This window comes from Seriola dumerili, unplaced genomic scaffold (genome assembly GCF_002260705.1).
Source record: "Seriola dumerili isolate Sdu_G_001 unplaced genomic scaffold, Sdu_1.0 BDQW01000415.1, whole genome shotgun sequence".
Taxonomy (NCBI): Eukaryota; Metazoa; Chordata; class Actinopteri; order Carangiformes; family Carangidae; genus Seriola; species Seriola dumerili.
The window spans coordinates 297085-324531 of record NW_019174670.1 but is presented as its reverse complement, the minus strand read 5'-3'; the positions used below and the strand labels follow the sequence as shown (position 1 = coordinate 324531).

Below are 27447 nucleotides of genomic sequence, written 5' to 3'. Positions count from 1 at the left end.
AAAACTGGAAAAAGATTTTTTTTAATGTTTTTATAATTGTAACTAACAAACAGGAACACATAATGAAAGTTAATTTATTATCAGTTATCTGCAGCATTATGTTTAACTCAAATCTTCATTTATGGCAAGAGATCATGATTTTCCAGGTGACAGATATTTTTCAAACATTACGAACATGATAAACATTCAAATCAAGTCCTCTCTGGGTCTCCGTACCATCCAGTCAGACTGATACTGAAGAACCTGCATCTCTGTAATTATTCTTGATTAATTTATAAAGACAAAAAAATTATATAAAATGTTATTTTTAATGTACATATATTCAAACTATACAATGTATATGGTGAAATCAGTGATATATGATCTGCTATTATGGGAAAGTTTGTTGTGGTAATTTAACCAACACACTGAAGTGAATGAGAGAAGGCTCCCATGCTTTGTTACCGTCATAACCCCGCCCACTCCACTTTCCCGCTCGATTATTGGTGGAAGCGAAACAACGGCCGCCTCGTCAACAGAGGACTGCACTGTCAATCAAAAGGAGGCGGGATTTACAGCTGGAGTTAATATATTCCAGGCAGTTGTAAAGAAGTGGCGGAGTGAAGCTGGGTTAAGGAGAAGAAGAAGAAGAAGGGGGGCCGGTGGCGGTTGGCTCAACTTGGATGAATTATCAGCTCCCTGCGGACAGAAAGAGGAGTTTTCACAACGTTTGCTGGAAAATGGCGGAGGACCAGAGTGAACAGATGAGACCTCTCCTCACATCTGTAAGTTCCCACTTCGCTCTCCAGTGTACCTGTTAGCCGGCAGCTAGCGACCCCTCTGTGAATTATCTCAGAAACAGCACCGGGAAGAAACCGGAGGCTTTTTCCTAAGATGGTGTCTGCTGTCACAGAAAGCTCCGCGTGAGTGTTTCAAATGTCTGTTAACGGAGAAGCTGTCAACAAGCGCGAAAACAACGGCTGCCAACCGACTGCTTTTGTTTTTAAGAGACCACGCTTGTGCCAGGAAGTGAAGTAATGATGCGTGCCGTTTCTCTGTGGAACAAAACTTCACGGATCCTGCATTAGAAAACCCTGTGATTCTTGGTTCTGAGAGTTGCCGCCAAATCAGTGAACGTTATAAAATGTTGTAAAAGATGGATTTGACTTGTGTCGAACCGTCCTTACATTCGGCGCAGATCACATCCACCCAGCTGGGCTCATTCTGACAAAATGTCAGCTTCTTTCTCGACTCATCACTGGCAGTCTGTTTACATCCTGCTGCACGTTTGGCCGAGAAGTTCCTCCTGTAATCAAAGTGAAAATCTTATTTCAATGTAATTACAGTGTGATAGAGCTGTTGTATATATGCACAACATGAGAGTGTTTTAATGATTCAGAGCAACTGTCTTCACTTTTTGTTTGTGGTAAATAGTTTCGCCGATAACTAACGGTTTAATGAACAGAGTTTGGTGTGGACACCATCACTTGTATCTCGTGTGGAAGTGGAAGGAAAAACTGGCGTTTAACCAGGAAACTTGGGCTTTAGCCACTTTATTATGAGCTTGTTGAAGTGTCACTGAGCAAGGCAGCAATTAAAAACTCACAAGCTCTCAAGACTGCCGGCTGAGCACGTGGAGATGATCGGTGATTCACATTGTACTGGAGGATACCAGGGCGTTAGTCAGCAGGAAGGGGCTGCTTCTTGTTCTGATGATGCTCTTCTGTAGCTGACCTCTGACCTCTGGAGATGTGGGTCAACATTAGTTAATTAACACTCTCAACCTGCTGAAGTTTCATTTCCTCAACTCGCCATCCTGCTGGATGGTGCACTGCTGTTACCATGGAGACATGAGTTTCAAAACTCTGAACAACTTTATTGGAAACGTGAGTGAAGCACTGTGCTGTGTCGAACCTGCAGGTTTATGTCAGTGAGATGGAAGGAAAATTAATTTTAACTGTAAAATCTTGGTCTCCATATACTAACATACATCTCTGTTCCATACGTGTTCTATAACAACTGTTCAGGCGTGGCGGGGAGTCTCTGACTGTGGCTGGTTGTTGATGGGATCTGTTGTCGTACTTCCAGGTGTATTAACGGTGACGGGATCAGTCGAACTGAGAGGATTAATTAACTGAACTTATCAACAAGTCTAAGCTGGATCAGTCATAATGATGATTTTCGTTCAAGAGCTCCTTTCACTCAATAAATTTATGATTATATATATATTATTATTATAAACTTTATGAAATAGATTATAGAATTAAACGTTATAGAGTGTGACAGCAGCCACTCACATTATTCCATGAGTTCTAAAACAGATTTGAATCTTCTTTCATTTACAGTCGATCTATGGCAGAGCGGCTCAGAAACATCACACCTGTATAATCTCTCTGTGAGTGAGACCGTGTGAGTCGTGTTGAAGCTTGACAGAAATGTCACTAAATGTTACTGGTTGGACCAGAAACGTGACGTGGGTGCTCATGCAGATGAGAAGAAAACCTGTAAACTTGCCATAAAATGTCTGTAACGGATTTCATGAATGAAAGAAAGCAGAGACACAAAGGAGGTGAAGACACGTGGGTGTGGACTGATCAGGTGTGTGGAGCGAAAACCTGAGTTTGACTTAGTTTCTGCAGCTGGTTGAATAAAACTTCACATTATTTAATTTATTCACTTGTCTCTTTCACATTTAGTTTTTATTTCAACAATAAAATGTTCCACAGTTTATCAATGTTTTTTTTTTTAGTTTTAGTTGAAAATCGTCTTGTTGCAGGTTCCATCAACACAATGAACCCAGATTATAGATGGATATTTATCCTTACAGTGTGTTTGCTGTTATAAATCAGCTGCTGTGTGGTCGCTGATCACAGAGGGGTCACATCAGACACATGCAGGTGCAAACTGACACATGATTCTGTAACTTAAACAGAGTTTTTTTCAAAACACAGGATGAAGTAACTGTTGCCATGGTGATTATAGAGTCTCAGAGTTTATAAACTGTTCTTATTCAGATAAAACTTCATGGATTTGTCAGTCAGAATCAGATGAACCTGATTTACTCCAAAGCAATTTCAGATCTCCTGTAGACTGTAGAAAGTTAGTTTAGTTACTAGTTTAGTTATTTACTAGGTCAGTTTAGTTAGTACTTTAGTTAGTAGTTTACCTCAGTTAGGGTTAGTAGTTTAGTAAATAGTTTAGTTGTTAGTTTAGTTACTAGTTTAGTTAGTACTTTAGTTAGTAGTTTACGTCAATTTAGTTAGTACTTTAGTAAATAGTTTAGTTGTTAGTTTAGTTACTAGTATAGTTAGTACTTTAGTTAGTAGTTTAGTTCGGTTGGTAGTTTAATTTAGTTACTAGCTCAGTTTAGTTACTAGTTTAGTCAGTACTTTAGTTTGGTTGGTAGTTTGGTTGGTAGTTTAATTTAGTTACTAGCTCAGATTAGTTAGTACTTTAGTTAGTAGTTTACCTCAGTTAGGGTAAGTAGTTTAGTAAATAGTTTAGTTAGTAGTTTAGTTTGGTTGGTAGTTTAGGGTTAGTAGTTTAGTAAATAGTTTAGTTGTTAGTTTAGTTACTAGTTTAGTTAGTAGTTTACGTCAGTTTAGTTAGTACTTTAGTAAATAGTTTTGTTGTTAGTTTAGTTACTAGTTTAGTTAGTACTTTAGTTAGTTTAGTTCGGTTGGTAGTTTAATTTAGTTACTAGCTCAGTTTAGTTAGTAGTTTACTTCAGTTTAGTTAGTACTTTAGTTTAGCTAGTAGTTTGGTTGGTAGTTTAATTTAGTTACTAGCTCAGTTTAGTTAGTACTTTAATTAGTAGTTTACTTCAGTTAGGGTTAGTAGTTTAGTTAATTTACTAGCTCAGTTTAGTTAGTAGTTTACTTCAGTTTGGTTAGTACTTTAGTTAGTAGTTTAGTTGGTAGTTTAGTTAGGTTTGTAGTTTAATTTAGTTACTAGCTCAGTTTAGTTAGTACTTTAGTTAGTAGTTTACTTCAGTTTAGTTAGTACTTTAGTTTAGTTATGTTCTGGTTGTGTTTATTTAAGTTAAATCACATGATCTTTGACAGGATGAAAACACTGGTTGTTGATGGCTGCTGAGACAGAGTTACTCCTCTGACAGACAGTGGAGGTGAGACAGGAACACAGTGTTTGGTGCAGCTGCTCACATTCACCCTGTTAGAGACTGGACACTGACTCATTTAAAGAACATGAGAGAGTGAGACGACATGAAAAACAAGAGACTTTCACTTTAATGACTTTTTGGCTCTTGAACCAACAAGTTAAATCTGGAGTCTGAGTGTTTGTGTCTCCGTCCTCCTGCTTCTTGTTTGTTGGTGCTGTTGCTGGTCTGCAGTTTTATCACTAGCAGATGTGTGTGTGTGTGTGTGTGTGTGTGTGTGTGTGTGTGTGTTCTTACCTTTAATCTGCTGCTTCCTGTCTGCGGATGCTCCATGGAACCTGAGGTGAAACTTTTCACTCTCTCTGAGCTGTGAACAATGTGAGTGGCGTGGAGCTGAGGTCGCCTCTGTGGCTGCGGCGCTCTGATGGAGCAGCTCATTGTTCAGTGCAGATGGAGCCGGAAGTGGCAGCTCCACAATAACACAACATTTATTAGGCTGTTTGATCCAGAGCCGCAGCAGCAGGTCAAACATGGTCAGACTCTGGTCCTGAGGGGAACACAAGCCTCAGCCCTGGCAGGGTTAGTGGCAGGTCAGAGGTCAGTCATGGTGGATGGTGCTGCAGTCGGACAGTGGTCGTTATGAGGATGCACCACATTGGCCTGAATATAGGAGGACTCAGACAGCAAAGTTGTACACCAGTCCTGTTGGTGATGGAGGCAGTGTGGCCTAAAGGTTAGAGGTTAGAGGAGCAAGCTTGTAACAGGAAGGTTGCCGGTTCGATCCCCAGGCAGGATTAAATCTGAAAGAACAGCACTTATCCACTGTGGTGCCCTTGAGCAAGGCCCTTAACTAGGGATACTGTGATTGATCGGCCCATTTTCATTAGAAATATGTGATTGGGGGTGTCGAGTGGCGTAGTGGTCTAAGCAGGCGCCCCATGTGTAGAGACTACAGTCCTCGCTGCAGTTGGCCCCGGTTCGAGTCCCGCATCGGACGGCCTTTGCTGCCTGTCATTCCCCCTCTCTCTGCCTCCCCATTTCTTGTCTCTCTCTACTGTGCTATCAATAAAGGCATAAAAAGCCCAAAAAATATACTTAAAAAAAAAAAAAAAATACGTGATTGGTAGATGAGAACTAATGCTTCTAGTCACCGATCACCTGTGGTCAATACTCTGGTGTCCGGTGTAGTGTGGCCCCGCCCCCCACCGACAACATGTCGCCATGTGGAACTTTGACAACGTGTGTGAGACTGATTTAACATACGCCATCTGTGACGATGACAAACATGATCGGTATCGGCCGACCTCACTCATAGATGATCAGTATCAGTGACAGAAAAACGTGATTGCAGCCTCACTAACGTTTAACCCCTCAGGGTTCAGCAGCTTCCAGGTGTGAATGTGTGCAACTGTGTGAATGTGACCAGGCTGTTCCTGTAAAACAAGAGTGTGACTCTCAGAGAAACTATGCTGAGTAAATAAAGGTTAAAAAATGGGTATTATACATACATATATATATATATATATGTATGTATGTATGTATGTATGTATGTATTTATGTATGTATGTATGTATGTATGTATGTGTGTGTGTGTGTATATATAATATGTATATAATCCCAGGAAAACAGAGTCCCAAGGATTCTGGTTTATTACAGAAAGCGTTGAAACCCATGATCACAACAGTCATGTTCTGTCACCTGTGGATGGAAATCTAGTGAAAATAAAAGGCCCCCCCTTTTTGCTGGGGACCCTCAGGAACCCCTTCAAGGACCCCTGGTTGTTCAGGCAGGTGTTCCTAATAAACTGGACACAGGTGTTTCCAGCCTTCTGATTGGCTCCTCTCTAGTCCACCAGTGGAGGTTTGGCCATGATTGCGGCACTAGGGCGACGATGAGGAAGTCACAGAAATCATTAGACCCCACCCTGTGAACATCATGTCAAACACTCACTGATACGTCAGCTGTTTGGACCCGCCCAGAGTGTTTGATTGACAGATGGCATCCAGGCTGCAGGAACAGTAATTACCGGTATAGAGACTAAAACAACGAGCCACGTGCTCATTGCTGCTGCACACACACAGTTGCAGTGTATAGAGGTTAGTGTTGTCGGGGCGTCTCTGGTGACTCGTGTTGACGTCAGCAGACTCTTCCTCCGGGGGCCCTCCGCTCTGTGGGGGGGTCTTTTCCACTGGATCCTTTCAGGATGGAAACTCAGTCTGTGGGGACTCAGACAGAAACTGTACTGAGGAGATGATGTGAAGAGGCTTTTTTTATTGTTGTTGTTTTGTTTGTTTGTGTACGGATCACAAACTGAAGGTCGACCATGTTGGATCATTAACACTGTGATGTTCCTGTGCTGAACATCTGGAGGATACAGATGACATGAGGCCTCTCAGGGTCTTGCAGCCCTCAACCTCCATCACATTGTGATGTCATCCAGCAGCGGCTGATCTAACATGTATCATATATACTCTATATGATGAACGCTGTGTTTCTACCGTTCACCTCACCATGAAACTAAAGGTAATTAACTTTCCAGATGTAAAATTCTTCCTTAAAGTTTTTCTAAACTTCAGCGTTTTGTCTGACAAACCTTTAAATTCGAACATCTGTCGTCAAACGGGACGAGCTGGATTTTATTTCATGTCTGACGTGTGTTTGTTTAGTGACTGAACATCACTGAATCTTGAAACAGTGTCAGCTTCATGTTAGTTCAGCTATTTGTGAATATGTCATGGCTGCCTTCAGCTTTCTCAGCTCGTCTTGTCTGTTTCTGTTGCTTCTCGCTCTCTGACGTTTTTTTGATCCCCAGAATTTCAGGTTAAATCTTCCAGTTGTGCTCAAGAAATATAAAAACCTAGATTATCATGAAATTTTCTGATCCTGTTCCTGATCCTCAGAGGATGAACCCACAGCCTCTCCTGTAGCACAGGACAAACTAAACACCTGGCTGATCCCCGTTCAGCCTGCTGCCTTACGGTGTTTATCAGCAGGATCACATGAAAAGTGCTGAACCGATTTGTACAGAATTTGGTGGAGGGACGGGACTTGGTCCAGCGAAGAACCCAGTACATTTTAGGGCAGATCCAGATCATTTCCTCTGAATATACAGCTTTTATACCTCCACACTGGCGATAGTCAGAGCTGGCGGCCATATTGTTTTCAGGTTGTCCATCTGTCCATCCCATTCTCTTGGACACAACATCTCTGAGACACTTTGACGGAACTTCTTAAAATTTGGCACAAACATTCACTAGGACTCAAGGATGAACTGATTATATTTTGGGGGTCAAAGGTCAAGGTCATGATGACCCTACAAAATGCGGTTTTGACCTTGTGAACGAGATATCTCCATAACCCCTTCAGGAAATTTCTTCAAATTTGGTAATAACATTCACCTGGACTCAATGAAAAGTGATTAGAATTTGGGGGTCAAAGGTCAAGGTCACGGTGACCTCAGAAAACACTTTTTTAGCCATTACTCATTCTCTTCTCACAGCAATTATGACAATACGAAACAATATGACTCTGGATAAACAGAGACAGGGCTGTAAACTAACGGTCACCACTTGCCAAGTGCGACTAAAATATTCCCCTGGCGACTTAATTTTGGAGGGTTACATGCCACGGGGCAGGTAGATGTTTGTCACAATATAGCAAAACATTGCTGCTATAAAATGCCAAGACATTTTTGGAGGTGCACGTTGATGGACGCAGAGGCTCTGTGTCGGGGGTTCACGTCCACGCAGAGGCTCTGCGTCGTGCAGCGTCAACTTGACACAGTAGTATAAATCAGCCTTCACGCGTCACCACTAGCCCGTGCAGTGTGGTTCCGGCGCAGCAATGTGGAGGCACATACCCGGTGTGACTGACCCAAAAAGAAAGAGTACAGAGGAGATAGATGGAAAGGAGGATGAAAAAGGCGAAACGTCAAAGAAAAAAGCAAAAGTAAGAAACTTCAATGAGAAATGGAAGATTCAGAGGGAATGGCTGCAGTAAGAGGAGGTGGCGGGTATCATGTTTTGTTCAGTTTGTAGAAAATATGCTACAGAAAAGCAGCGCACAAATTCATTTGTGGTTGGCAATAAAACGATGAAACTCGAGACCATCCTAGAGCACGAAGGAAGCAAATGTCACGCTGTTTGCACCGTGCGAAGAGGGTGTCTGACAGTGATGATGAGTTCTGATTAGATCATGCACTGATCCACTTTGTTCTGTTCTATTTTTTATTTTTTAGTTTTCCTTGAATTTTGTTATTATCATTTGTTATCAGAACAGGAGGTTAACTGGTACTGGCACTGTCCATGTTCGCAATGTTTTGAATATTCAAAAGATTAAAAATGTATTTTGAATAATATTTTGTTCTCTTTTCTAAATATGTATAGCTATATAATACTGTTATCTCAATGAAAAGTACTGAAACAGATGTATATGTAACAAAAAGAGGCAATTTATTACTTGGCCGGTAAAAAATTTACTTGGCCGGTAGATTTTTTCATCTACCGGTCCCCTTGGCAGGTGAGCCAAAAAGTTAGTTTACAGCCCTGAACAGAGTTGTAACCTGAATCTAGTCTGAGTGGCGGAGGGATACGGCCACGAGGACGTGATTCTAGTTTTCTCTTTTGCTCTTGTGCTTTTTAAAGTTTACCTGCACCTTAATGGAACAGTGAGAGAGATGTGACTCAATACTTTCCTCCTTCGTGTGTGTGTGTGTGTGTGTGTGTGTGTGTGTGTGTGTGTGTGTGTGTGTGTGTGTGTGTGTGTGTGTGTCTTGTGGATTATTTCAGATATTTACAGCTGCTGTGCATGTGAACGATCTCTGTCCAGTTTTGTGAAAGTATCTTGTTTAGTTTAGGTTGAGATCACGCTTCAGGTCATGAGACTGAAAATGATAATAAAAAAAACAAACAGAGAAAATACACCAGAAATGTAAATTTGTTCAGGTTAGATAAGCAGCTGAAGACAAACAGAAACCAGAAAAAGACTGACAGAGAAAAAGCAGGGAGACAAGTCTGGAGACCTTCTGACTTATTGAATAATACTGTATATAGGGAGCTGCGGTGGACACTGGTGATATTGTGGCTGAATGTACAGGAAACACTGATGTCACTGCTTCTTAAAGGGCTTTGATTGGCTCTGCAGTTTCACCACAACAGCAGACCTCAATCACTCTGATCACTGACAGACGTGCAGATGTGGGCGGCGATTCAGACGTCTGGAAACAGGCCTGTGTGTGTGTGTGTGTGTGTGTGTGTGTGTGTGTGTGTGTGTGTGTGTGTGTGTGTGTGTGGCATGTAGTATGTGTAGTGTGTTGAATCATAGCAGAGCTGGTGTGTCATGTGGAGGGTGTTTGCCTGCGGTTGGCCTGCTGTATCCCATGATCTGACACCCCCTCTGTTTGATGCAGCCAGTATAAAAACACTGTTTTATCCTCCTGCAGTCGCCATGACAACAGAAACACAAAGATGTTGATGACAACAGCTGGACTGTGAGAACAGCTGGACTCTAAAAAACAAATCACTCAAAGACCGGAGGCAGAAAGTTGGCCTCGGAGTATTAGAGGCTGTGGTCAGTGATTTCCTACAGTTCCCAGAATTCTTTTCAGCAGCAGAAAAGAAACTTACAAACATCTTAACAAAGGGAGTTTTTTCTTTGTTTTAGAGGTGCAACAATTGACAGAAAATTGATTTGCAAATAATTTGATAATCAATCGTTTCATCTTTTTTTTCTTCTCACGATTCACCGTTTTCTTTTAGTTATATCTTTTATTTAATTGATTTCAATATCTGACGTGTTCATGAGTGAGAACACTCGCAGCACATGTGTGTCATGTGAGTGGTTCTGAAGAAGTTACCTGTGTGGGTTAAACTCACCTGTTACCAGAGGTGTGAATGTCAGACGTGCCCATGAGCAAGGCACTGTATCTCCTCTGCTTGGTTGTGCAGTGTAAATATAAAGCAATGAGTCTAAGACAAGACTGAATGTCTTTAATGTCTGTTCATAAATTAATCATTAAACTGCAGCTCCATATGCACTTACACTAATGTACAGTGTGTTATATATTATATTGTTATATTATGATACATTATATTATAGTATGTTATATCTTATATTATAGTATGTTATAGTACATTGTATTATAGTATGTTATGTTATAGTGCATTACATCACCACAGTGTATATTCAGCACACAGGTGAGTCTGTGTGGCATGGAGCCAGAGGAAACATCATGTGATCATAAAGATCCTGAAGGTTCATCCTCTGGAGAGCAGGAACAGGTTCATGAAAACCTGACCAGTAGATTTTAATAGATTTAATAAAGTCTAGTAAAGAGGTGAGGTCATTAGGGTTCATCCTCTGGGAACCTTGATCTCCTGACTGATGGATCTCAGTTTGAACTGAATGACGGGAGCCGTCGCTGCTTTCTGATTGGCTGATCTCACAGTTAGAAAGTCTGTCGTTGACAGTAACTTGTAACTTTGTGTGTGTGTGTGTGTGTGTGTGTGTGTGTTGGCTGGTGTGAATTTTCCCACAGTTCCCGGTGTGTTTAGTGAACGTGCTTCCAGTCCAGATGTGGTTTTTCCCTCTCAGCTGGTTTTCCTAATATGGGAGCAACAAACTGGAAGACATGTCTCTGCTCTCTGGGGAGTCCTGGGAGCAAAACTGTTTTTTGTGTGTGTGTGTGTGTGTGTGTGTGTGTGTGTGTGTGTGCGTGCGTGTGTGTGTGGTTAATTAATTGATTAGTGAGTGGACAGAAGTTTAATCAGAAAGCATTTTGATCATTGATTCATCTTTAAAGTCAGTTTTCGAGTGTTTTCTGATTCTCTGACGATTTCCTGGTTTTCTCTGTTTTCTCTCATTAAATCATCAAAACAGAAACTGATAAAATGATCAACAGATTAATCAATAGTTATTTCCACCTTCGAGAAGCTTGATCGTTGCAGATGAATTTTATTTTGGAGGTCACCTCGTCAGCGCCTCATTGTTTGTGTTAATTGTTTGTGCACTGACTGTAGAATCAGTTCAGACCCTCACCTCCCTGCTGAAGTGCCCCTGAGCCAAACACTGAAGCCTGTCCTGTGACATCACAGCTCACCTGTACGGACCTCTTTGTGCAGGTGTGGTTGAATGTGGAGTTCATCAGACAGAGCTGCCTCAACTAAAGTCTTTTAAGTAAAAATTCTCTATCATTCATATTTTGTTTAACTTGAAAAGATGTAAAACTGAGGCTCATCTTTTACTTCCTCACTGAGCCGCTAGCTTAATGATAACTTAACAGATGGCTAATGTGGCTATCTCCTAATTGCTAAGAGTTAAACGGCTAACGTTAACGTGTGCCGTTGGCCAGATAAAATAATAATGCAAAAATAATTCCAAACGGTACTTTTACTTTTTTCATTTTAAACTAAAACAGGTTGCGAAGGTTCTTCAGCAGCAGCACTCCACCATGTTAATTTAGCTTTATGCTGGAGACACCAGCTCCGTGTTGTGAACGTTAACTAGCGTTCTTGTGTTCAGCTGCTAGTGGGGGGAGGGGCTGCCTGTCTGCAGTGCTGCTGTATGAAGCTGTGTGTCAACTGAAGGAGGTGAAGACAGAACCGTTGTCTCGATGCTGTTGCAAATGAGTATCTGATCCGATACTCATTTTAGTATTAATTAGTATCTGAGTATTGATTTTTTTCACTGGATTGAGCTTTAAATCTTTGATTTGGTTCTCATTTCTCTTCTAAATCTTAGTTTAGAAAAAAGCTGCTTGTGAATATTTGTCAGATGACATTTAAAGTTGTTCTTGTTACTTTTGTGAGTCGAGCTCTGTGTCTGTATTCGGGGTTAGGGTTAGGGTGTGTGTGTGTGTTTGTGTGTGTGTTTGTGTGTGTGTGTTAGGAGCTCGTGTCGCAGCTTGTTGTTGTGTCTCAGTTGAATTCCTGAGCTGGAGACCGAGGCTCAGGGAGGGAGGGGGCGTTCCTGCAACATGGAAATCATCTGTTGTTACCTCCAAATGTTTTAGCAGCTGATTCAGAGAAACACGAGTGAGGACCCTGTTCGTTTGTTTCTACTACAGCTGATCACACCAACCACTGTCACACAGAGACTCGCGGCAACAGGAGCATCAGCTCCAGATTAAAGAGCAGCCATGGAGTAAGGTCAAAGGTCAGAAGACGATGGAACAACAAAGAAATGAGAAAAATTAAAGGACAGGCTCAGACACCTACGTCTTCACCTATTCCTGCTGTTCATACTCGTGACACAATGTGTGTGAATGTGCTGAATTCATTTATCGATTATTTTCTGATTAGTCGATTAATCCTTTGGTTAACTTGACAGGAAATAATAAAGAGAATTAAAATAATTATTTTACAAATAAAAAATTCCCAACATAAAGAAATAAAGTGCCAAGAACTAAAAAGCATCTCTCAGTGAAACAACAGCAGATAGAAACAGTCTGTAGATACTGACTGTCTGGTCGTGAGGTCACAGGATGTCATGGTCGTCATCAGGCCTCTGTTTAAGGAACTCGCACGTTTGATGCTTCAACGTAAACGGTGCGAAGCATCGACACTTCCCACGTGTTATTCCAGACTGGACCTTCTCTTGTCTTAGTCTGGATGTGACTCTGGTCGCTTTGAAACATGTTGCTCTGGAGCTCGGAGCTCGTTGGTCTTGATTTGGGACTTGTTGGTCTTGGTGTGGACTTAAGACGGGATTTAACTTCAGACTTGTTGCTCTTGACTCGGGAACGTGGTGTTCTTGATTCGTCCTTTTAAATTCGGACTTCCTGACCTTGTGCGTCACATGGGAACTGGTCTTGACTTGACTCAGGACTTTCAGCTTGGGACTCGACACTGGACTTAACATGTGACCTGTTGCTCTGGTCTAAAGACGTGACTTGGGACATGTTGGTCTTGATTTAGGAGTTTTAATCTTGGGACATGTTGGTCTTGATGTGTCTGGTATTGTGTGGTTTAGACTCTGGACTTGATGGTCCCTGTAGATACGACACAGATGAGGTGTCAGATGTGTAAGTAGTCCAGGTTCAGTTCAGGACTTGACCTTGTCTGTTTGTCTCTTTCCTGCTCAGAAATGTGCGTGACACCCCGCCTCCTGTTGCTGCGTTTGCAGACTTCAGGCTCTCTGCTCTGACAGGCGCTCAGTGAAGCAACACGCTCTGCTATAAATACACGAATCATAGCCGAGGCTCTGCTGCAGCTCAGCGTCTGTATTTACTGAGGGAACCTGAATGACTCGCAGAGCCACACTGTTGACAGTCAGTTTACGTTCCAGCTGCTGGATCTCTGTTTCCAGTCTGTGGGGAGGATTTCACCACCACAGAGTTTGTCTCTTGCTCTGGACGTCTTTCTCTCGGTGGAGTCAGAGGAGTTGATTTGACGCCTTCAGCAGTGATGGCAGATTTCTGGGGAGATATCGCCAGTCAGAGAGTGACCAGAGCCATGTCGCTGGTATGTGTCTGCTGCTATCACTGTCTGCAGTGTGACAGCATGAGAAGTCTGTGGTCGGGCTCATGTGGGTTCACTTCTCTCTCTCTCTCTCTCACACACACACACACACACACACACACACACACACACACACACACACACACACACACACACACACACACACACACACACACACAGTTTGACGTAGTAACTGATGTGTTTGACTTCATGAAACATTTGAGGAAATGAGACAGTTTAAACAGGAAAAGAGCTCAGTGACAGAAGAGAACACATACACACACACACACACACACACACACACACACACACACACACACACACACACATCCTGCCTCTGTCTAATGTGCAAATATTCTGAAAGTTGATTAATGCAATGATGATCTATTACAGCTCAAAATCATGAATCACATTCAGGGCTGCATGATGTTGGAAAAAACTTTCATTGCATTGTTTTTCTCCCTGACATACATACTGTATATATGTGTGTGCATACATACTGTATATATGTGTTTGTATACACACTGTATATATGTGTGTGTATACACACTGTATATGTGTGCGTGCATACACACTGTATATGTGTGTGTGTATACATACTGTATATATCTGTGTGTATACATATATATGTACCAGTCCAAGTGTGTTGTTGTTTATTAACACCAACCCCATGTTTTCTGCAGCTGACATGATTTCATATTGAGCTGAATGATATGCAGAAAAAATCATATAGTGATTATTTTGGCAGATGTTGATTAGTCACGATTTCAGTGGAAATGAAAAAATAAAAAATGATGCTGATGTGACTTTTGCTGTGATCTATAAGGTGAGGAATCTCTAAATTTATGGTCTGTTGTGACACATTTGACCTTTATCAAAAAAAGTTATATTCTTATATAATAATAATAATATTCTTAACTATATTAAATATGGGTAATTGTTCAGTAATAACAATTACCAATTGGTGGTTCACTGTGTGTGCAGAGCCTGCAGGTCACTCATCATGTATCCAGGAACCTTTAAATCAAATCTAATTTATTTAGAGTTTAAAAACAAACAGCTGATCAAACAGCTGCACAACATTAAAAAATACAATCAACACAGAATCAAAATGTCAAAACAAAAAACATGACAAAAGAAAAAGAGCTTGTCATCAGACAGACTGACATGTTGGAGTTAATTATCTTCACTTGACATCACACATCCTGTGATGAGACTACTGTGCATGCTCACATCGCCATGACGACACTGAATCCAAATATATGGATCATTTTCATTGCTGATTAATCTGCCAGTTATTTTCATTCATGGTTTAATCACCAGGTCCGGATGAAAACTGAAACATGGCCGTCAGGTTCCCAGAACAAAAAACCTGTAGAAATCCAGTTCACTGTTCACGACTTAAATGTTGTCGTAGCAACTGACAGAGAGAAATAATATTTATAAAATATATAAACTGGCTGAAAAATTCCAGTTCTGTTCTGCCAGATGTAAAAGATGTGAATTTATTAGTAAATATTTCACTGGTCAATCCGTCTGTTTTCTGCTGCTCCTCCAGGTCGTGTTTAAAGATAATTCTGACAGAAGAGAGGAAGAAATGTCCATGAATTATTATTATTATTATTATTATATATGATGTTTAAAAAGTCTGAAACAGTTTGAACTTGGTGAAACTGCAGAAACAGAAAGTCAAAAAACAAATAGAAAACTCTTTTCCTCTGATGTTCACTGAACATAACACAGAGTGAAATCATTCATCTGTAAAGATTATTAAAGTGTTCCGACCTTAAACACACTGACTTCTGAGCTCATCGGCTGCTGCTGTCAGATGTTAGGCAGCTTAAGGTCACAGAACGTGAAAAGAGCATCATGGGACGTTTGGTTCCTCCGCTCACTGTAACTCTGACACCTGATCATCCGTCATCAGATTCCTTCAAGGCGAATTTTATTTTTAGAAACATGAAGCTGGATGTTTTCAACAGATTATCTTGTCTGCTCTTTTCACTTGTCCGCTCACTTTGTTTTATCACGTGTGTGCACCTGAACGCACCACAACACTGAGACGGTAACCAGCAGCTGAACCAGGTCCACACTGTGAGACAGGCTGATTTAAAGGATCATGTAACTCTTCCAACCTGCAGCAGGTGATGTTTGTTAGCCTCACTAGCTTGCTAGCTTGTTTAGCCTGCAGCTAAAGGTTTCAGGTTTGTGTTGGTTCATTGTGAGAGTTGATGATAAGAAATGTGGAGCCCAACTGTATGTTAGCCAAACACGGCTAAATACTAGCTAACAGCACTTTGTACTCCGCTAGCATCTTTGTTAGCGTCACTTCAAACCCAGTACTGTGTTGTTCAGGTGAAACAGACCATAATAAGTCTAGATTGCACTTATTTTAAATTTGCTCCGATAGGAACTGGAGGTGTTTGTTGTGAGTCCTGTCAGTCATATAGATCATCACTGAGACTGTTCTGGAAAAGAGCGGGAAGCCAGTATCATGACCACGAGCTGAAACTGATGCAGTCAGTAATGACTCCTCCTTCATGAAGGGCGTGGTGTTGGTGTGGATTCAGCCACTTCATTTCTCTGGTACCAGAACCTGGTCCAGGTCTGAGACTGAAGCAAGAGCAGTGCACACCACGGTGACTGACCGCTGTAGAACAAGTGAAGCAGACACGGCGGTGCCCACGTGTCTCCGCTTCCTGCTGGTGAGCGTGGCGTCGGGCCGCATGATAACAGGCGCTGTGATGACAGGAAGGGAGGAATCCTCTGAGCTGTGTGTGTGTCCACCAGAGTGTGAAATCTGTATTTAACCCTGACGGACCGGATGGACCCCCTCTCACACACACACACACACACACACTTATGTGGATGTGGACAACACTCCGGTCATCTACGCTTTTAGAAAAACATCAGAAAGAGAAGGGCGGGGCTTCCTGTGGAGGCGAGGTCGACAGTTCTGTTCTGTGAAGACCTCCTCTAACAGATTGACTGTTGGGGGGGGGGGTCATCAGAGCTGATTTAACATCAGACACAGAAACACACTGAGCTCTGTGGACTTCACTGTTTGATCACGTTCATTCTCGACCTTTGGGGTCAGAACGTGTAACTATGGCGATGATGATTATTTGCGTGTAATGTGGTGACTGTTCAGCCCCCCAGTGTGTGTGTTGCTCTCTGTGTGTGTGTGCGTGTGTGTGTGTGTGTGTGTGTGTGTGTGAAATAAAAGCACCTTTGTGTTGTTGGTTGATCGGTGTGTGTGCTGCAGGGGAATGACGAGGAGGCGGTTCTGGACCAGGGGAAGACCAGCTCCACCCTCCACACCAACTTTGAGAAAGAGGAACTGGAGAGTGAGTTTAATGGATTTTCTCTTGGTCAGATTTGATCAGGACTTTCAGATTTCTGACTGTTGATTTCTGCTCCGTCAGGTCACAGGGCGGTGTACGTCGGGGTTCACGTTCCTCTGGGCCGTCAGAGCCGGAGACGGCATCGCCACCGAGGACACAGACATCACCGGAAACGACGGGACCGCTCAGACCGAGAGGACGGACGAGAGTCGCCCAGTAACGGTCCGGCTCCGGCCCGGTCACAGTCTTTAACAGAGTGTGAGACGCAGACGATGTGATTGTGTGTGTGTGTGTGTGTGTGCGTGTGTGTGTCTTCTGTCCCTGCAGATACGCCGTCTCAGAGAGTCCAGTTCATCCTCGGGACAGAGGACGATGATGAGGAGCACATCCCCCATGACCTGTTCACCGAGCTGGACGAGCTCGCCTTCAGAGACGGAGAGGTCCAGGAGTGGAAGGAGACGGCCAGGTGAGGACACACCCACACTTTGTTTACATTTAACTCACTCAGGACAACAGCCTCAGTCTTCTTGTAAAATACTCCACCCTCAGTTTATTTGATGGTTTTAAAACTTTGATGCTGAGTAAATGTTTGCTCAGGTGTTTCTCTGTGATGATGATGATGATAATGATGATGATGAATGACATACCTTCATCTTCCTCTCATGGTAATCCTTTCCTCTCTGTTCAGGATAAACCTTTAGTTTAAAATTGTAAATAATTTTAATCCTGTTTCACAGCAGTGTGAGCAGAAAGGAACGTGAGCTGTTCAAGAACCGAACAAAACATTTCACATCGTGTTTACACTGTAGAGTTGATATGTTCTAGGTTCTAGGTCCAGGTTCTATATTAATACTGTGAAAGTATCAAAGCCTCAGTCCACAGAGAAATGCACACAGCCTGTATTCAGAAACTGAGCCTCAAAACCAGCCGTCAGGACTTCTGGAACTTTGTGATGTCACAACAAAGCAGTCACCAAGCCCCGCCCACCTGGACCCACCATCCAAACCTTTACAGGATTTGGTTTCTCTGAGTGTTTTTACCTGAAATCTGCTTTATTTTTATTGAATCATTCAGAAAACAGTCAGCCAATCAGAAGAGAGGCTCAGAGCCTCCTCTCTTCTGATTGGCTCACAGACCTGTTGTTACTAGAGCTGCAGAGAGAAGCCTGAGAGAGGAGATGTAAAACTACACTGAGATGGTTTTAATATCTTCTTATGGATCAACACTTCAAATAAAACACAGAAGAAGAAGGAAACATGGAGCTTTAAAAACTCCGAACAGTCTGGAAATGTCTGATTGATTTACCTGACCGTGTGTGTGTGTGTGTGTGCGCGCGTGTGTGTGTGTGTGTGTGTGTGTGTGTGTGTGTGTGTGTGTGTGTGTCTCTCTCTTCAGGTGGTTAAAGTTTGAGGAGGACGTGGAGGACGGCGGTGAGCGGTGGAGTAAACCGTACGTGGCCACGTTGTCTCTTCACAGTCTGTTCGAGCTGCGCTCCTGCATCCTGAACGGCACCGTGCTGCTCGACATGAGAGCCAACACCATCGAGGAGATCGCAGGTCAGCAAACCGCCCGGCGCCACGGTATCCCCGTGCTGATGTGCTCCTGTGTGTTTACAAATGATGTCATTTTTAAGCTAACCTCTCATCATCAGACATGGTGATCGACAGCATGCTGGTGTCGGGTCAGCTAGAGGAGGGCGTTCGAGAGAAGGTGAGGGAGGCCATGTTGAAGCGTCACCACCACCAGAACGAGAAGAAGCTGAGCAACCGAATCCCGCTGGTTCGATCCTTCGCCGACATAGGCAAGAAACACTCCGACCCCCATTTACTGGAACGCAACGGTGAGAGCGCGGCGCTCTTGTCATTCTGAGGTTCTGCAGATCTGTGGGTTCCTCTGGTTCTTTAAGTGTCTGAGGAGCATGTTGATGAATTCAGACCTCTTAATTATCAGGTTCCTCTGAAGTTTAGTTCAAGTTCTAAACAGTTAGAAACCCAGGGAGGATCATGGGTAAGTTAGCATCACATGGCTAATATGTTCAGTGTTAGAAACATGATGCTAACAACCATCGTGTGAATAACTTGTCTTTCATATTTCCCTCTTGTTGCTGTGAGTTCTGCAGAACTCCTCCACTTTGTGTCAGTCGTCTGTTGCCGGGTAGAGTTCAGAGTGTATTCATCCTGATTGGTCGAGGTAACAGAGTGACAAGACGACGGGTCTCTGATCGGTGCACGTCACCATGTCGCATGTTGTCTGAGTCTCACCTGTGCTGAGCTGTTCCTCACAGACTGCTGTGACCTGAACTGTAACGTGGTTTAATATTTACTGGGAGCCTGTTTGTTCTGTTTCCCGCCGGTCAGCACTAACCCGACCCGAGCGGCCGAGTCGGCGAGCTAATAACCAGCTGACACCGGGTGACAGCGAGTCAGCGCTTTAATATCCGCACTCACAAATCCTGTTTGTGAGGGAGGAATGTTTTAGTTCTGCTGCAGAGACCAGAGTGTGTGTGTGTGTCTGTGTGTGTGTGTGTGTGTGTGTGTGTGTGTGTGTGTGTGTGTGTGCGCGCATGCGTGTGTGTGTGTGTGTGTGTGTGCGCATGCGTGTGTGTGTGTGTGTCATAGCAGTTGATGCTTCATATTTCTAACCCTCTACCTGCAGTTTTATCTCTTAACACACCCCTCACATTAGTGTTGTTGTTTGTACTGATCAGATACACTGATACTCTGGTTATGTGTGTGAGGTATCTCAGTGGATGGATTATTGATTATTGATCCCCTGGAGCAGAGCCTCAGCTGCAGAGACACACAGACACTCCAGAGAACACATCATTTGTCTTCTTCAGTCTGGGGGGGTCTTTCTCTCATGTGGGGGGGGTTACGTCTTTTCCCAGGGGCCCATTGTGAGATAATCCGTCCATAAGTTTACCCATGATGCTGCATGGAGCAGGTACAGGTGTGATCAGAGCTTCTGTCACCTGCTGAACATCGATCAGAGATCTGATGGTTCTGTTTACTCTCCTCTCTCCTCTCTCCTCTATCCTCCTCCTCATCTCCATCTCCTCTCTCCTCCTTTCCTCTCCTCTCATCTCCATCTCCTCTCTCCTCTCTCCTCCTTTCCTCTCCTCATCTCCATCTCCTCTCTCCTCCTCCTCTCTCCTCTCTCCTCCTCCCCACCTCCTCTGCCACTCCTCTGTCGCCTCAGGCGACATCTCCGACCCGTTCGGACATCTCCTCCCTCCCTCGCTGCCTCCTCCCACTCTGTATCCTCATGGCTTCTCGGAGCCCCCCCTCGCCCACTCCCTCCATGACGCCCCTCCCTCCAGCTCTCCACATCGCTGCTCTGCTCCGGAGGGGCTGTGTCGAGGGATCCCTGAGGTGGTGGTTCATCCCCCTGAAGAGGAGGACCAGGACCAGGACCAGGACCAGGGCCAGGGCCAGGGCCAGGGCCACCTCTCCTGTCAGGAGAGTCTCTCAGGCAAATACCTGCACGGTGTGGACGTCTTCCCTCTGAGCTCCAGACTAAACACTAACTGCTGAGTGTGACGCATGAGAACTGATCCAGCTGCAGAACATCTGCTCACAACAACAAACAACAACAGGGCAGCAGCTTTCTAACCTGTCAGGAGCCATTAATCACGTTTATATCGTAGAACACAGCAGTGACCTGCTACACCTTCATTTATACCTGTGAAAACTGACAGTGGAGATCACCTGGTGGAGCCTGTTGTTACCTCTCTCTCTCTCTCTCTCAACTTTCCCGTCTCTCTCTCACTGTCACGACCCCATTATACATAGACGGAGATAGATGGATGGAAAGATAGACGATAGATAGATAGATAGATAGATACTTTATTTATCCCCTAGGAGAAATTCATGAAAAGCAAAAATGACCAAGAATAAAAATAGACAGTGATTTGATCTGTTGAAAATAATGTCAGTATGAATCTGGTGGAACAAATGGAAATAAAAACTGTGAAACACCTGAGTGAAGGAAGGTGGGGTCCATGTGTTTCTATAAGTCACAACAGCTGGTGGAGACGCTTTCACTACAACAGCCTCAAACGGGTTAAAGGTCTGAACCTGGACTGATGTTTGTAACTCTGTGTGGAGGAAGAGAGTCGACCCTGAGATAAACCCTCCTGTTTCTGTGTCGGCGGTGGTTTGGTTCTGGTTTTGGACGCGGTGCTGCAGCTTCTGTGGATTTGGTTTCTCCTGTAGGAAGGGAGCTGCGTGGTGGGAGTCAGCAGAGGGAGTCAACAGTGACGATGAGTGTGTTAATGATCTGTGGAGGTGAACCCCTCTCACACCTCGTTACTGAGTCACTGTTCACACGCTGACGTCGACGCCTTTCATCCACACAAACAGGAAACGGAGTGAGACGACTGACGGACCACAGCGACCTGCTGACTCAACCAGACCGCAGTAACTCACACTCTGGAAAACATCTGGACTGATGTGCCTTTGTAAACAGATCCAGGACCAGGTCCAGCTGTGACAAGTTATTTATTCACTTTATTCATTCTTCACAAAAATCAAATTAAGTCACATGATAAGTGTTTTTCATGCAGCCGTCAGACTGACCCTCCCAACCCTCCAGTTTCCCTATTTAAACTTCCTGTTGTTTGAATCAACTTTATTGAACAGATCAGAGTGAACGACGGAGAATCTGTTCACTCTGACATTTAACTTCATGCTGCCCTGCTGGACTGTAACAGGAACCTTGTGTGTGTGTGTGTGTGTGTGTGTGTGTGTGTGTGTGTGTGTGTGTGTGTGTGTGTGTGTGTGTGTGTGTGTGTGTGTGTGTGTGGGGACCAATTTCAGTTGTAGACGTCTGACATTCTGCTGCGTCCTCATGACTTGGTTTTAGGGTCGGGGTCAGGTTTATGGTTTAAGGGCTCAGGAATGAGTTTCCTCACAAAGATAGAAGTGTGTGTGGGGGAGGTTTAAATCAGACTCTTTAACCCCACCCCCCCACACAGCAGCTGATCAGTGTGGGGGGGTGGGGGTGGAGAATACAAGTCAACTTTATTTATAAAATAACCATCACATCACAAATGTCCCAGACCAGTTTATCCTCCTGTCGTCGTCTTGTTTCCAGATGTTTTCATATCAGAAATCTGGTTTTCTGTCACATCATCAACTGAAAATAACACGCATGGTTCCTGACCACACTTTTTACAAATGTACTTAATGGTCAATATTTTCATTGAATTTTTACTACAATGGGTCACACTGTTGAAATGGTTTCATACACGTCTGTGACCATCTGTCAACACGTTCCTCTGATCGTAACAGTCCTTTTTGTTTTTACTCTGTTTTTATGTTAATGAGGTTTTGATCATAAAATGAGCAAAGAAAGTTTAAAAGTTGTGCTGATGAGTTGGAATGAAGTTGACTGAAAAGGTGTAATTCAGTTATTGGATGATAATTTTATACTTCATGTTTCATAAACCATCAAACAAACTGACAGACGCTCATCGTGAAGCTCTTTAGTCGCATCAGGACAAACATCAGGAACCTGGTTATTTCATGTATTTCCTATAAATGTCACATGAACAGAAGGTATGTGTGTGTGTGTGTGTGTGTGTGTGTGTGTGTGTGTGTGTGTGTGTGTGAGTGAGTGAGTGTGTATATGTATATGTATGTAATACATCAGAGTGAACTACAGCTTTTAAATAAACAGGATTTGTTGACGAGTCAAACTGGAGCTGACTGCTCTTTAGTCTTATTCTTTAGGAGTTTGTTTCCTGAAAATAAAGTTGTCAAAAATAAAAGAATAGAATGAGGAGGACGTTGCGTGAACGTCCTCTGTTTGAACTGACGGCGTCTCGGTGTCCCGCAGGTCTGCTGGCGTCTCCTCAGTCGGCTCCAGGAAACCTCGACAACAGCAAACACGGAGAGAGTCGCATCAACGGAGGAAGCCGTGAAAACAGCACAGTGGGCTTCAGCAAGGTGAGCGCCTGTTTCACTGACACGTTACCGACAGGTTAATAATGCTCCTTAACAACTGCAGCTCCCATGATGCACTCCTGTTGTGTTTTCTGCTCTAAACATTAAAGGGACAGTTCAGTTTCTGACGTGGGGGTGTGTGAGGTCGTCATATGTTAGTGGGACATTCCCTGCTGCAGAGTGTCAGAGTGATGAGCTGCTGTGGGCGGGGCCACCAGAGAAAACACAACTTTCCTTTGGCACTACGTTTTTCAACCACTGAACTACCATGTTCCTACGCACAGGCGCACCGGGGCGCACTGTGTGACGCCGCTTCCTGATTCACTCAGCTGACCTGCGGCTGCAGCGTCATACAGTGCGCTCTGTAGGTGCGCTTGGATCATACAGTTGAATTAAGAATATTTGTTAACAGCTCTCCACAGGATTCATGGCTAGATGACGAGTGTGACATATTAAAGCTCCATCCAGTCTAAAGGTATGATTGATTATAATGATTATTGATTGATTATAAAGCAGGTCTAGGTTCTATATTAATACAGAGAGGCTCAGAGCCTCCTCTCTTCTGATTGGCTCACAGACCTGTTGTTACTAGAGCTCCAGAGAGAAGCCTGAGAGAGGAGATGTAAAACTACACTGAGATGGTTTTTATATCTTCTGATGGATCAACACTTCAAATAAAACACAGAAGAAGAAGAAGAAGAAACATGGAGCTTTAGGGGTCTGTGATAAACAGGTGTCACCTTTACCTTTAAGTCTCAGGCTGAGCTCCTGATTGGTCGGTGTGAACCTGAGGGAGCCAATCAGAGGCTGTGTTTGTGTTTCGGAGGATGACTAGTTTGTTTCTCGGCAGGACTGCGACTGTGTTTGTTTGCTGCCAGTGGTCGGCAGGAAACCCGCCGTAAGTCTGTCCGCCTGTCAATCACCGGCTGTCGACCAATCAGTGGCTTGTGTGTGTGTGTGTGTGTGTGTGTGTGTGTGTGTGTGTGTGTGTCGTGGTTCTGTGGTGTGTGCCGGTCTCGGACTGGTCGATGTTTCAGTGTTTGATGGTTTGTGTCTCCCAGTGAGCAGATACTGGGACAGTCAGACTGATACTGGTCAGAAACCAGTCTGAAATAAAGTGATGTCACCATCAGATCACATGATCAATAAAACAATAGGCTGATTAACTGATCATGAAAATGAACTGACTGATAATCGCTGTGTGAGACAGTGAAGTTCAGGACTTGTCCCACAGCTGTCTGCTACTGCTCCCTGCAGGCTGCAGCCTGCATTACAGCCAGGTCCTGTGGTCTCAGTCCTGTGGTCTCAGTCCTGTGATCTCAGTCCTGGGGTCTCAGTCCTGGGGTCTCAGTCCTGGGGTCCAGGTCTCGTGGTCTGTCCTGTGGTCTCAGTCCTGTGGTCCCAGTCTGGATCATGTGTTTCAGGTGGACATGAACTTCATGAAGAAGATTCCTCCTGGAGCCGAGGCCTCAAACGTCCTGGTGGGCGAGGTCGACTTCCTGGAGCGACCCATCATCGCCTTCATTCGTCTGTCCCCCGCCGTGCTGCTGACCGGCCTCACCGAGGTCCCTGTGCCCACCAGGTAAACCCCGCCCCCAGGACCTGGTTCTGGATCAGACCTGAAGTCTGAGTCTCTGATCGTACACGTGTGACTGCAGCTCTGACCAGGACAAACTGACCAGCTTCAACAGGGGGTCAAAGGTCATCGTGTGTGTGTGTGTGTGTGTGTGTGTGTGTGTGTGTGTGTGTGTGTGTGTGTGTGTGTGTGTGTGTGTCCTTCAGGTTTCTCTTCCTGCTGCTTGGTCCGTTTGGAAAAGGTCCACAGTACCACGAGATTGGACGCTCCATTGCCACGCTGATGACAGACGAGGTGAGAGACCGGAAACAGGAAGTCTCAAACAGGAAGTCCTCAGTCTGAAGTACATCACAGAGACGAGTGGTTAAAAAGGACAAATAGAGAAACTGTTTGTTCTCTGTCTCTCTCTCTGTCTTTCTGTCTCTCTCTCTCTCTCTCTCCCGTAGATCTTCCATGACGTGGCGTACAAAGCGAAGGACAGGAACGACCTGCTGTCGGGGATCGATGAGTTCCTGGACCAGGTGACCGTGCTGCCTCCAGGTGAATGGGACCCCAGCATCCGCATCGAACCCCCAAAGAGCGTCCCGTCTCAGGTAAGACCTGCAGCGAGACCGCCTGAGACCACCTGAGACCACCTGAGACCTGATGACGCTCTGCTCCCTCCTCTGTCTCTGCAGGAGAAGAGGAAGATGGCGTCAGTCCCTAACGGCTCCGCCTACAGCTCTGACATGGGGAAGGAGGCGGAGCATCACACCGGACCAGAGCTGCAGAGGACGGGGAGGTCTGTCTACACACACATACACACACACACACACACACACACACACACACACACACAATTCAAGATGTTTATGTGATCGCTTAATTGTTGTTGCATTTCGGTGGCCCTTCTCCGAGCCTCAAGTACCCCAATTCTAACCGCATATGTGATAATGTATGAAACAGCGCGGCACGTGCACGCTCCAGTAACACAGGAATCCATTCTCAGTGTCAAGGCTCCTTCGGAGAAAATGAAGTGTCCCTCAAGAGGGTGTTATTGTTTTATAAACGTATGTATCTTATTACCAAACATGTTACTATTACATCTGATAACAGAGGATCCGGACCGGCTGTCATATACCTGAAAGTACCTGAACTCGCCAGTTTCTGTAATGTCACAGAAGTTCCTTAAAATCAACGCGAAAAAAGGGCTAGCGTCTATCAGACTTCTCCGCACACAAGGTTTTTACCGCCTTCCACTGTCTTCACAATTTTATAATGAGACCAGCCGTATGCGTCCGCAACTGGATCTTTGAATTAAAGCAGCTCTATTATTCCCCCCCAAATAAACCTTCCAAAATAGTCGTGAAGGTGGGGTTTGGTATGGAGAACCAAAACACTAAAGCTTTGGGTCTTTCCATAAACTTATGAAACTTGGAATAGCATTTATAGGTGCAATTATATCCAAACAAGTTTTTGTCAAACATTTTATCGTGGCCTTTTGTGCTGCGCTTTGGGAGCAAATAAATATTGGGAGAATATTGTTTTTGAGGATATGAAATGTTTTTTCTTCAGATTCATTTATAGAAAACGTCAAAAATGTTATTTAAGATGGAGAGTTATTATTCAGGTCTGTGCTAAAGTGAGCATTATTGCGAATGCGCACCATTCATTTCCATCTTGTAAGGTACTTGGAAAAGACACGCACAGAATGGTAGCACCACCAAGAAAGTAATTAAACATGGTGACATGTAGTAGAGTAGACACAGAACTGTTTTCCCGCCTTGACGAAAATAGATACCTCGACTATAGAAACTGGAATGCTGTTACAACTAGTCTAGATAAGGCTACTTACTTAAGCCCAGCTGTGACAAGAACGATACAGGACTTCAATTCCTAACCATGTTTCCACCATTAAAAGCTTCCGCCTGCTCGTTGGAACGGGAGCGCTTTTACGTCCCTTGGCCGCATAGGCCAGGAGCTGCTCACCTGGCCTCTATGCATTCTTTATTGCATTTTTTTTAATCACATCTCATTCTACATTTTATATTACATTTTCTCTTGTTAATTCTATCTCGCACACTCCTTAGTGTATTTCTTTCACACCTCCTGACCCTACTGGGGTAGTTACCACCTTTATCACCTACAGAGTTGTAAATATTGATTATAGTATCACAACACCACCAAAGATTGCCGAAATGTCAGCCAGTTTATTTTAGTTGTTATATTATTTCTTTGAGGAGTGGAGAGCACATTCTGGCACACGTTTGTGTAAAGACTATATACTAAATCTATTTCGACTCGCATTACACATGCAAATTCTATATTCGCAACATATTATCTAGAAGTGTAATTTTTAGAGATATACCTGTCTAAAAGGTAACACAAATATTTAAAAGATATTCGTGTAAAATTGTGTATGTTTCTGGACATGTGAATGAAATTATTTAAAGAACGAGTTTTGTAAGGGGTATTTCTTTAAAATCTCGTATTACTTAATTATTTTTGTTAAATTGTACTATGTTGGTCGCCTCACTGGATTACAATACATTTCTCTATTTATTTTTGTGATTTAATAGTGAGGAAGCGCTGCAAACGTGTCCTTAAGGTACGTGTGAAGCACTAGGATGAGAAGAAGGATTATATCTGACATCCTACCGGGGGCGAGATTGCTCGACGCAACTACGAGGAACCAAAGGAAGTATACGTATTACTGGAAAGTAACCTGAAGATCTTAATCGAATCCAATGATTTGGTGAAGTCAAGTCATTCATTGGCTTCACAGCTAGATACGATGTATTCTTGTGCATTTATGGTTAAAATGTGGGTTTGTATGTGTGTGCTGTATGTGTGTGCTTGTAGGAGTATGATATGGGTTGTGGAGCGTGTTATGTGGTGTGTAGTATGTGTTGCAGTGTTTGTTGAGGTTGTGTACTGTTTTGTGTGTGTGTGTATATGTGTTTTGTGTGTGTTGGTGTGGTTGTGGTTAGTGTGTGTTTGTATATGTGGTGTGATGTAGTTTTGCTGTGTGTGTTGTATGTGTTGTGGTGTA

At 43.7% G+C, this 27447-nt stretch overlaps 1 protein-coding gene across 3 annotated transcripts in view; it reads left to right on the top strand.

Annotated features, from left to right (window-relative positions):
• Window positions 1-565: 565 nt before the first annotated feature.
• LOC111233697 (sodium bicarbonate cotransporter 3-like) overlaps window positions 566-27447 on the top strand; it is a 41120-nt gene continuing 14238 nt past the window's right edge. Inside the window, exons 1-11 of one of the 3 annotated variants that reach the window (XM_022761574.1) lie at window positions 566-764; window positions 16817-16898; window positions 16977-17117; window positions 17223-17361; window positions 18291-18451; window positions 18547-18696; window positions 22734-22843; window positions 24265-24422; window positions 24623-24710; window positions 24863-25009; window positions 25094-25197. In XM_022761574.1, the coding sequence (XP_022617295.1) occupies window positions 663-764; window positions 16817-16898; window positions 16977-17117; window positions 17223-17361; window positions 18291-18451; window positions 18547-18696; window positions 22734-22843; window positions 24265-24422; window positions 24623-24710; window positions 24863-25009; window positions 25094-25197 (1382 nt within the window). In that variant the 5' untranslated portion in view covers window positions 566-662. Of the gene's footprint in view, window positions 765-13320; window positions 13555-16816; window positions 16899-16976; window positions 17118-17222; window positions 17362-18290; window positions 18452-18546; window positions 18736-22733; window positions 22844-24264; window positions 24423-24622; window positions 24711-24862; window positions 25010-25093; window positions 25198-27447 lie in introns of those variants that run through there. The other 2 variants (XM_022761573.1, XM_022761575.1) reach the window with 2 other exon arrangements.